Source organism: Branchiostoma lanceolatum, chromosome 1 (genome assembly GCF_035083965.1).
Source record: "Branchiostoma lanceolatum isolate klBraLanc5 chromosome 1, klBraLanc5.hap2, whole genome shotgun sequence".
In the NCBI taxonomy this organism is placed as follows: Eukaryota; Metazoa; Chordata; class Leptocardii; order Amphioxiformes; family Branchiostomatidae; genus Branchiostoma; species Branchiostoma lanceolatum.
In genome coordinates this window covers 37,541,312-37,553,314 of record NC_089722.1, presented here as the reverse complement: position 1 = coordinate 37,553,314, position 12,003 = coordinate 37,541,312, and the positions used below count along the sequence as shown (strand labels likewise).

At 40.9% G+C, this 12,003-nt stretch overlaps 1 protein-coding gene across 3 annotated transcripts; it reads left to right on the top strand.

Moving 5' to 3' along the window:
- Positions 1-338: 338 nt before the first annotated feature.
- On the top strand, positions 339-10,701 carry LOC136421671 (snake venom 5'-nucleotidase-like). 3 transcript variants are annotated; one of them, XM_066409161.1, is made up of 11 exons: positions 339-443; positions 3,509-3,717; positions 4,416-4,553; positions 5,173-5,389; positions 6,087-6,272; positions 6,843-7,043; positions 7,385-7,500; positions 7,861-8,008; positions 8,329-8,475; positions 9,483-9,692; positions 10,223-10,701. In XM_066409161.1, the coding sequence occupies exons 2-11, from the start codon at positions 3,523-3,525 to the stop codon at positions 10,459-10,461; spliced, it is 1,797 nt and encodes a 598-aa protein (XP_066265258.1). In that variant the 5' UTR covers positions 339-443; positions 3,509-3,522; the 3' UTR covers positions 10,462-10,701. The 3 variants fall into 3 exon arrangements, with proteins under 3 accessions (XP_066265258.1, XP_066265250.1, XP_066265242.1); XM_066409153.1 differs by having other exon boundaries at positions 346-443; positions 3,516-3,717; XM_066409145.1 differs by lacking the exon at positions 339-443 and adding an exon at positions 2,145-2,268.
- Positions 10,702-12,003: the final 1,302 nt, after the last annotated feature.

Genomic DNA, 12,003 nt, shown 5'->3' with positions numbered 1-12,003 from the left:
CCATTAGAATAACTCACTAAAGAATCCGGCCACGAGTTTTTGTATTATATGACGGGCTTTATTTGTACGGACTATTTGCAGACATTCAAGTGAATCGTTTTCCTTGTTAGAAAGATTGACAATTCTGTTCAAAAATTGCGCAACAAGGTCAATTCTAAAGCGCTCCCGAAAAGATGAAGTGGTCTTTGACATGAGGGTCCAGTTGTGGCAATTGCCAAAACACAACCCAGCAACGGAGCAACAATTCACTTATCTTGACAGGGACTAAAGAATTTCTTTCCGGCGTTGAACAGTAGCAAACGTACAATACGTCATCCATTAAACACTAAGGTTGCATACCGCCTTTGCTATTTGCTTTGGGCGTTGCAAGGTGCCTAAGATAAAGGGTAGAACACATGACACGTACATTGGTCTATCACAGAATATAATCGTCAAATTCAAAGGTAGGTTACGTCCATACATTTCTTAATTATTCCTAATTGTTTCCTTAATCATTCACTTTCTTTGCTAGACTATCGACGTTGTTTTTAATACGCAAAACCTCTTGTTAGTGTCGTTTACTAGGACAAAAAGGGTCAACCTCCATTAACATTGATCCGCCGGGTTGCAAAAATTTACCACTTTGACACACAGTTAGAGATCTCTATTGACCCCCCCCCCCCCCCCCTCCAGGTATGTACAGTTTAGATATACAACAGTACAATATACTGAGGGTTGTAAGGTCGGAGATATCTGTCCTGGCGTATCTTTTCCGGGTGTCGAAATTATGTGCCCTGGTGGAATTTTATTATTAGATGTTGCATACTTCCGGTGTTGTATCAAGGCCATCAACAGGGCTATGACAGATCCGACCTAGGACAAACTACATAGCTGAACTTTGTATCAGATTATGTTTCTGTGCAGCTAAAACGCGGTGGTAGCTAGTCATTTTACATCTCATGCTCTGTCACACATAATCTTAAGTTGTACATCAAACTCCGGGCGTTGTAAGGATAGCTGTACTTTCCTTCCTTTATTGGCGAGTCCCATTAAGAAAATATTTGAACACCTCAACCTTTCCTAGCTCTGTAACCGTTGAAGTCATGGCTGTTCCTGGTTCGTTTCTGAGTGTTGTAAGATACCCATTTAGTAATTGGTGCGAAGTCAACAATTTTTAACTCTTTTTAAACGCCATATCCACAGCTGCCCTCAATTTGCTGTCATAAAACTACTGCTCGCCGAATTTGACCAGACCCCTTTATTTATACTAGCTGTTCGCAGGTGCTTACGTTTGGGTCACATTTTTTTCTTCTTATTAAAAAAAAAATCAAATGATACAGAAATGGATGAAGACAAAGTGACGGCGGGCTCAAGTTGTACTCAACTTCTATTCTCGCCGCCACTCGTACATTATTGTAGAAAATATTTGCACCGGTGCCCGTGGGAAGTGTAGTTCCGGCACGTAGGCAAGGGGCCACTCCCGAAAGTGCAAACAGCAGCCTGTAAACTACATGGCGGGGCCCTTTCTTTACAGTTGTGATCGGAGCATTACGTTGGGTCATGCGCGTGGACAACGTAACAATGACATGTTTGTTCAACTTCGAAGGACTACAAGGTCAAGTTTCAAGGAGCTATTTTATACACATTAAGCTATACCATTACAGTAAAATTAAAATGCACAACTCTGTTCCACTGGTTGACACATCTGATCATTTCAGTTTTTGCCTTGCTATGTTGCTTTCTTCTGAAGAGACTTTATTTCATATCAGTAGTCCTTAAATGATCACAACCACATATTTCAATACTATTGCCAACCCTTCCAAAACAATTGATGTTAGTCTTAGAATAAACCTTTAGGGCGACGGGCATTGAGTTAAATGTGTGAGGTATCTTATTACACACCCCGTCTATATTGTTTGCAGACGATACGTACACGATCGTTTAATTTGACAACGGGGTCCCGTCAGCTACATTATCTCATTTACATGCGTTTGGCTTATGTATACATTAACGCTCAACGATATTATACGGATTGTTAGCATGTTACGTTATTCAATTGTCCTGTGCCGCACGCTGTTTCAGTGGTTGGTCCCTGTGATCGTTTAATCTTCTCAGTAACACTGAATAGCTTAACCATGCATCCCCAGCTGCGCTTTCTCAGTGGGGATTTTAATCAATACATGACTCAGGCCGCCTGTACACTAATAGTGGTCAAAGGTCATATCCTTTCAGAAAGGAACAGCGTGGTTCTTTTAGAGACGTCCAGATTGGCACTGAAGCAAGTTCTCGGTAACTTGTACTACTTTGTAGGTGTATACAGTTCTAAGGATTATGTTGTGCAAGATTTCCTACGCTGTTCTGTTAAGTACTTAAGAAGAATCTGGTGTGTTACGCCTAATGGCGGTTGTAACGGCTATATAGATACAGATACAGAAGATATACAGTACCAGTGATCAGTAGATGTAGTAATAAGTGTTTGTCCCACTGACTAAAAGGGGTAGTGTTTTGGTTGTAAGGCTCAGTGACAATGATCTTGAGCCTGTAGTAGCTTGGAAGATACGACGTATAGTCTGGCAGGAAGGCATATAGCATGGATTACTAATCATTAACTTAGTCAAGAAGGTCATGCTGGAGGGTGCGTGCGTGTTTTCTATTCACGGTTGTTTGCTTGGGTGTCAGTGATACGTCAAGAATTCATATATAGATTGTCATGTGATTTGCTATGTTAGCATTATTTAATTTATGCTGGGACTCAGTTGAATATTTCAAGTTCGCTCATTTAATCTATGTATATAAGATCTGCATTCACTTCTCGATTCCATTTCTTTGCATATATCTTACAACTTATCTTGCGAGATATTCTAGCAGTAAACAATTACATAGATTATATACATTTTTATTTTGTTGGTTATTGACGAATATTATCATGCAGATCCTCGTATCGTTGAATCACAGTTTGACAGCTGCTTCGAGTAGCTGTCAACTTTGACCTACTTCCCCATACCTTTCAGCTTCTCAGCGGTTATCCGCCATGTTGAAAGCTAAAATCTTTACGTTGAGAGCTTAGGACACATGCAAGGAGTTCGCCTTTCAACACTTACTTGGAGATTAATACGTGGTTAAGTGGTGTTGGATAGTGGGATCTCTTACCAAACCATGTTATTTTCTTTCATAGTTAAGACAACAGGTCATTAGCTGTCACGTTATCTTACGTGGGAACATGTCAACATTTGATAAGCAAACATTGGTGTTTTCCCTCTGGGATGGGGGTACATTTGAGAACCTACTACAAGTCATACTACTGTCAGTAGTTTGACTTGTTTAAACCGTTGTGCAACTGTTATGATTTGCGAGCTCAAAATAGATGTGAAATGAGTAGTGTGACTAAATCGCTCTCCTTGCGGCACGCCCGACACTCACAGGCCCCATAGACGGGGCCTAACGTTTCATGTATTTAATCGTCCACAGCGGAAGATTGTGTAAATACATGTTATGAATAGTACATGTATTTTTTTTTTTTTAATCTCATTCCTCAGTCCAAACATGAATGTGGTCACAGTTGCAACCCCGGTTCTGTGCCTGTTGGTGACGTCATGTCTGACCTTCGACCTGACAATCCTCCACACCAATGACTGCCACGCTCGCATCGAGCAGGCGGGCGGAAACGGCGGGTCGTGCGGAGATAGGGACGCTCTTGCAAGGAAGTGCTTCGGTGGCGTGGCGAGGAGACTTACAAAGGTATTAACCCTTGTCCTGCTGGATTTCAAGAGCAAAAATATAACCCCCGTCGCTGAAGTGCCCAGGCACCTTTGAAACAAAGGGTACTAACAACCACGCGGGTGCAACATACGCATTCTAGAAATACCCTCATCCCAACAATTGTCAGGGCACAGCAAGACAAAGTCAAAACACAGAAGAACAGGTGCGAAATGCCTACCACGTAAATACATGGGTATAATAGGACAATAGTGAGGGAAACCACACAGAACACAGAGTAACCACACAGAACACAGCGTAAGCAAGGACATGAAGAGTAAAATGGACACATAAATTGGCGAAGGGAATAAAACTGGGCGCCTTGACAAACAATGTTCACCCTTTGGTATGTTTCATTTATATTGTCTGTATCTGTATCTGTTTAGGCGGTATAACCGCCCTTCGGCGTAACACACCAGCTTCGACGTTGTTGTGATGTGAGAACTCACTGAAAATCGTAGCTGGAGTTTTTGTAGGCTCGCGAAAAGTAAGGGGATCATCGTAAAACATGATTTTGCGTGCGTGGTTTTTAAATGCTCAAAGTATAAAGTTATTACGCAAATGTGCTAAACAATGTTAATAAATGTCACTACCATTAAGATTTCAGCATCTTTTTAATTTCCTTTTTTGGGGCCCTAATATTGATTTGGTTGCCTTTAATGAAATTATTTTATGTTCAGATAAGAGAGATACGGGAATCGGAGAGCAACGTGCTCTTGTTGGATGCAGGGGACCAGTTCCAGGGCACGCTGTGGTTCTACTACTATTCAGGCCTCGTCACCGCGCGGTTCATGAACAAAATGCAGTATGATGTCATGGTGGGTTTATTTCTGTTCCTTTAGAAAGCATTATACTAATATGTATATTAGCATATCTTTTACGTTTCGGACCGCATTTGTTAGCACGACAGCTAGTAAGCATTGTTTGAGGAATGTGACAGATAGAAGGTAACCAAAACTTTGGTATTAAATAAAACACTTGGTTGTGTACAAAGAATGTATCCATTTTATTTATCCTTTATAGAATATTTGTCTGCTTTTTAGCAGTTTGAAAGTATACTATCTAATAAGTTTTGTTACCGATACTTTGATTGGGATAATACGTTCGTTTGCATTATGTTTTAAACGCTATACCTGTTTTCTATTTTCTAAATCAGTCTTATCTAATTTTTTATCATCACATTTCCTATAAAGTGAATGATTACACTTATGCATCGCTATCAATTGCTGTCTCTAGAGATTCTGCATATTTCTTTTATCGTATACAACTATTACTGTTTCTGTTTGTGTTTGTAGTTTCAAACATGTTATATTGTATTAGTTGTGTTTTGGTTGAATGTTTTGTTTGTTGTGACAGAGCCATGCATGTTTCTATATTTCTATCCAAATTGATAAAGATAACAATTAAAAAATCATCAAATTTTTTCTCTTACTGCAGGCTTTCGGAAACCACGAATTCGATAAAAAGGTGGAGGGTGTCATCCCTTTTCTGAGAGCGATCAACTTCACTATGCTGAGCTGTAACATCGACGCGTCAAGGGAGCCGGAACTGCAGGCGCTCTTCCGGCCGTCTGTGGTACTGCAGGTGGGAGGGGAGCGCGTGGGTGTGATCGGGTACACCACCCCCAACACTACTTTCCTGGTCAGCGCAGGTCGTGAGTATACAGTTTCCTTAGATTTCTGTTTACCAACGAGAGTTGCCAACAGTGGGCACGAGAATAAAAGGGCACGTGTTCGATTCCTGGTATTCCTTGATAGACGTTGTGCCCTTGAAAAAGCACTTAACAGTACTTTATTTCCTCACTCCGTCCATGGGTGAACATGGGCATCTGAATTCGGATGGGGAGGTAAAAGGCGGCGGAGGGAAAGGGATAGGTTCTGCCTTTAATTACTGTGGATGAAAGCCTTCTATTCCTGCGGCCTCAAAAAGGCTATGGGACTACTTTTTTCCAATTGATTTTAGGAAGCCGATACTTATAAAAAGGATGCACCCAGAAGTAGAAATTATTCAGTATAGACTTTGTATACGCTATTTCTGCTCACATGGCTTATAAACAAGAGCTCAATCATTCGTAGTTGTTATTACCCTACGCCTATGTGACGAAACCTTAACGGAGAAAGCTTGCAAAGGGGTCTACTGAACCCGGCAGACGATATCGCCCCCCGTCTCGGTTAGGCTTCGATACGCCTTTCAAAATGAGGATCGGGGGACTGATTGAAAGATATTTGGTATAGGGTTTACTTTGCGTATAGAGAAAACGTATACAATCTCTACAATATTTCTTGTCACAGATGAACGTTTGCCTTATCAATTATCTATATTTCTCGTTTGCCTTTAATTTTTTTACATAGTTAACCTCGTCTTCAGTGACGAAATTGCGGCCATAACTGCGGAGGTTCAGAACCTACAAGGTCAGGGAGTGAACAAGATAATAGCGCTGGGACACTCGGGGATCGACGCCGATATCACAATCGCCAGGCAGGTCCCCGGCCTGGACGTGGTTGTGGGTGGACACAGCAACACCTTTCTGTATAAAGGTATGTTTCAGTTGCTCTTACGTAGAGCATTCATGTTCTCAGAGACCAGGTGGTATGATTATTGATGTCATCGATAACCTGCCTTATATCAGCACATCTCAAAACGTGTCTCAAATAAATTGTTCCCTTAAGCCTTGCTGTGTTTGCCATATGTTCTGGATCCTGGAATTTTTCAGATTACCTTGATAGAAATGGTTGGAAAGAACATTGGGCTTAGAAAACTTAGAAATTTGATTTTTTTTGGACCTCATTTTGTATATTGCATATCATAAGACTTTGTCTTGGGTCAAAACAAAGACCAGTGTTCATCATTATCAAATAGAAATTCCATAACTTGTGTCTTTTCTATATAAGACACTCCATGTTAAAGAGAAGTCCTGACGTTTTGTGTAACCGACGTTCAATTAATGAATGGACCGGACAAGCTAACATCGTATAAATCTCTACAATATCAACTGCCGTCACACATGAGCTATTATTCGTTTGATGGATCAATTTGATCAATAACCTGTTTAATCCTACGCTCTTTTACCCTACCCTCTCCTCCCCTACCAATATGTCTGTTTGCAGGACCCCCTCCTGAAGATGACCAAAAGTACGGCGAGTACCCGCTTGCCATCCGGTCCGATATTGACGACCGGCAGGTTCTAGTGGTCCAGGACTACGCCTTCGGCAAGTACCTGGGCAACTTGAGACTCACCTTTGACGACGATGGGGAAGTGATATCGTATGGAGGAAACCCGATTCTACTAAATGGATCCGTTCCACAGGGTTAGACCTGTTTTGCTTTCTGTAATTTACATAAGCCCCTATATATGTTGACCTTCTACAATTGAAAGAACTCAACACATGTAATAAGACCAGAGTCAAACCGAAATCAGTATAAGATTCTATCAGAATGTGGGTGCAACATTTTATGAAACGTTTTCTTTTGTCCATTCACATAACTACAATCCAAAAACTGAATTTAGATATTTGCTTGCTGTCAATACGTCGCCTCTTGTTAAATGCTTGGTTGTGAATAAAAGAACCTTGCTATTCAGCCATTCGCCAAACTGATGAAATTATTCGCGGAGGCTCGCTGTAACAGTTTTAACTTCAACATATTGCAGATAATGAGACTTTGGCAGAAGTATTAGAGCTAAAACAGGAGATGGCGAACCTGACCAATCAGGAGGCCGGGAGGACTCACGTGTTCCTGGAGGGAAGGAGAGAGGTCTGCAGGCGGGTAGGTCTCTTATTCTAGCCATGTTTGTGTCATCAAGGAAACAAGATAAACAGTACATTAATTTTACAAGCGCTGAGAGTATATTATGAAGGTTTAAAGGTTTTTGAAGTCTTGCTTCCTCGTATAAGTATAAATATGATTTAAAGTATACAAATTTTAAGTATGGAATTTTTTTAATGACATTTCAAATCTTAGGTCGCTTATCTGTCGCAACCACTGGTGAAAAGAAGCAATGAATTAACTATCTGCTTACTAATTTCCCGTTTGCCCTTCATCATGTTCATATAACAATCCATTTAGGACACGTGACCATATATACGGAGACGTCAGCAAAGAAATACATTTTTTTTTAAATTGTAGCAAGAGTGCAACCTGGGAAATGTGATCACGGACGCCATGGTGCGGCAGAACTTGAAGAACCCGGATGAGGCGAAGTGGGCTGACGTGTCGATGGCGGTGTGGAATTCTGGGGGCATCAGAGCTCCCATACCGTTCCGGCCGCCAGACGGTTAGGCTCACTTTGTTTCTAAGAAAAAATAACCTGTCATGAATGCTTATCCTTATCGCCGTAAACATGTGCATGTTCGTTATCTTCTCTCTATCTCCACCCCCAATCTCTTTCGTTTTCTTATACGCATATACATATTAACTGTCGAAATTCGAACATGGCTCTAACATTTTGTCGTTGCTATGCCAAAGACAACGCTTGATACACTCTATAACTGTCAACAAATGCCATGTATATGTGACTGAGCAGCGGTGCCATCAGACCGATTGAAAGAAAAGAAAAGAAAATACTAACCATTCTGTTACTTTGTACCACCACAGGTATCATCACAACGGCAGACGTTCTGACAGTTGTGCCTTTTCAAAATACCATTGACATCATCGTCATTTCCGGTGACATACTGTTCGATATGTTCGAACATTCCGTGTCAGACCTGCCTGAAGCCGGTCGATTCCTCCAGGTCTCAGGTACTATTTTTATTTCCAACTTTTACTATTATTAAATGACATTTAATTACAGGACTCGATGAAGACATACCCAAGCTGGTAGCTTATGTCAATGTCCTCATCGAAACAAAGGATATTTAAAAAAAAATCAAACAGTAACAGTGAAACAAACGCTGAAAGCAAAGCAAAAAAATAAGAAATTAAAATAAGCTATACCGTGGGTAAGCAAAGTTCATATGAAATGTGTACATTAAAGACAGGTTATATTACCATACCAAGTTGAAAACCGATAGGATATAAGAGATATGTTATTATTGAATTTTTTTTTGTTTTTTCCGGAAAGGATTAAACATTAAGTATGCTCGAGAAATGCACGACAAACCCTCCCGGTCTCAGCCCTGATCTTTTGAACGGAGATGTTGGCTTCTGTAGGCGTCATTAACAGTTGCTCATAAGTAATTAATGAGCTAGCCTTATTTGGCACAAACAGTCGTTAGTTGCTCATGAATAATCATTTAGCTAGCCTTATTTGGCACAAAGATTCGTTATCTTGTTCTGAACCCAAAGTAGCGATGTATGACGTAAGCTGATTGGCTGATAGCTTCCCAGCGTCATTTGCGGCTTTGCTCAAGATGAGCTTTATCAAACCTTCTGATTGGCTGTAGCTGTTTTGGTGGCGACGGCGGCTGAAGTGTGTTCAGGGGCTCGGAAGGGCAGGGCCGCTATGGGAGGTAACGGACTGAACATATCGGGTTTGCTGGGAGGAAGGCCTATGCATGTTATGTCCAATCTCATTTCAGTGTAACAGTAACCTTTGCGGTAGGAAAAAAATGTTTTTTAGAAGTAGCGGAACAAGTCATCGAGCATTAAAACGGAGCGTTATATTATAGGTACACTGGTGTTGCGGGACGTTGGAATGGTTTACTGCGTGTCAGCACGCTATTTTAGACATGACCACTTTAAGTAAACGAGTTATGATACGTGGAATGATATCTATGCCACAATTGTCCTCGTTCTATTTTTCAAAGGAATCCTCGTGACGTATGATATCAGCAAGCCAGTTGGCCAGCGGGTCGTGAGTCTGGAAGCTCGGTGCTCGGAGTGCGCCATACCGCAGTACGAGCCCGTGGAGAGAGGGCGACGTTACAAGCTCTTAATCAACGCTTTCATGGCCGACGGTGGTGACGGCTACAGTATGCTCCCTGCCAACGTGACCGACGCAGATAGGGAAGAAATAGGTAAAATCAGTTTGTATATTTTTGCTAATCTATTTTAGGAGATCTGGTCTTAACAAAATCATTTGACAAAAAGGACAAATTTTGAAACAGGTTGCCTTTAAGAAAACATTGGTTACTGCTAGGTTTGACACAAGGGCTCTACAATGTAGTTTAATCAGCACAGTATATTCCTGAATATCTTTTGCCTTAGTATTTTGTATTTGTTGACTTTTCATATTAAAGATTTATTGCTCTTAATAAATGTTAAGTTTCCAATACGCTTGCCAATCTTTCCGAAAGCTTGACGTTCGTCATTCAGTTGACCATTGGTGGCGCGAGCATTGCATTATCTGTGCTAGGCAATCATATACCCCCTCCCCCCTTGTCATATTGTTTCGCAGCCAGCACTAAGTCGTTTGATCTAAACACAGTGTCCGTCTTACTCGCCACATTATTTCATTGCCTGCGCTCAGCTAATGTATACATTTATTCACCTCTCAACGATATCATGTGTCAAAATGTTATTTTATACTTCTTATCCCTCTCTGCAGGATATCTCGACTCGGAAATGCTTTTAGACTACCTGGCAGATGCGAGTCCCATTACGACGGGTCTGGAGAGACGCATAACGATCTTGAATGGTACTGCACCAAACCCCACACCACCGAACCCCATGACACCCAACCCAACTACACCCGGCCCCGCATCAAATGCACCGTCCTTATCCACACACCTGCCTGTGTTGTTGCTGTGTATAATACTTGCTGTGTTTCCTGCCTCATTCCAGTAAAATGTTAACAAGTTTCATTGAATGTAGATATTTGTCCAAAAAAAAATTTCAAATGTCGTTGTTTATCGTTTTTATTCGTATTGTTTATGATTTCAGGTTTTGAAATGTATGTCTTTAATCGTTACTTTGTACCATAGAAAAGTAGATGTAAAAAAGTCGATATTGTTTTGAAATGTATGAATCAAATGTAGAAATACAATTTCGCTGCAGTTGGAATTTCTTCAATTGCAGTAGTGATGGTACACTCGGAAAAAAGGTACAGACGAAGCCACTTAATTGCACCTCGGATAAACGCACCTTCCATTTAATTGCACCGAATCCCAATATCCTAAACCGGTTCCCATTCACTGCATTGTTATTGACTCCGCATATCTGCACCGCGCATGGTCACCAATGCCGGATAACTGCACCAATTTTTTTTCAAAAATCCTCGACAAGTTAACTGAAAAGGTGCGCTAAAATCGGAAAACGAGCCGAGACCTGCCGGTGTAAAGGCGCAATACCGCCATTATGTTTAAAACTGTTTTGAGTAACAAAAGAAGGCGGTCTCCATTGATAGTTACGTATACGTTGATAGGAATCGTTTGAGAGGTCCCGGGCGGGTCACCCGTAATCCTTTTAGTTTCAATTCCTAGTTTCATGGCGGTACATGATTTACGTAAATCGACAGCTGCACTCTACGTAATGTAACACATAAACTGTTATCCCATGAGTGGCATGACGATGTTTCAGAATGCCTCCCCTGCAACATTACGTGTGTTGTAATGCGGCAGATCGCATGGAAAAATGAAATGATGCAAAGTCAAAACAGGTTCGTAGTCATTTCTTTATTCAATAACTGAATAATTTCGTCTGTTTTCTTTGTGCTAGTGTTTCTGACTAACAATACACCCCCTCGCCCATGGTGGTGCGGTCCTGCTGGGCATTTCGCATAATTGCACCAGCCGGATAATTGCACCAAAAACGCTGACAAATGGATGGTGCAGTTAAGTGGATTCCACTGTACTTGAATTTTGAAAAAAACAACTGTTATAAGTAAATATATCCGAGGTCTTTGACCTCATTTGGTTACTGTAGTTATAGGCGCTGCTTACAATTGAATAATCAGCAACCATGGATGATTTCATGCAAGGTTATAACATGAAGTGCAATTAAATCATGGGTTTAGACAATGCGTTGTTAGCAAAACATTTCAACAGTCCCTGGCCGAAATCTGAAGACAAGATATGCCCATACCACTGCACATGTTTGGTAGTGTGATTTTCTTAGGCATTGAAATGGAATAAAAGTTTTCTTCTCATGTTTATATGTCTAAAACAAAGCAAATGTCTTTTGTTTAGCACAATCATTTACTAATGAAGGAAGGTCCATTGGCACTTGAGCGAAATTAGGAAATCCTTGTTTAAGCTTTTAAGCTTAACCCTCAAACCATCGTAGCTTTTTTTTCGACTCATCTTACCGTATGGGGTCAAAACTGACCCCACAATGTTTTCTACAAATATAGCTTCGTTGGTGACTATTTTTGTGGTTTGTATATATGTA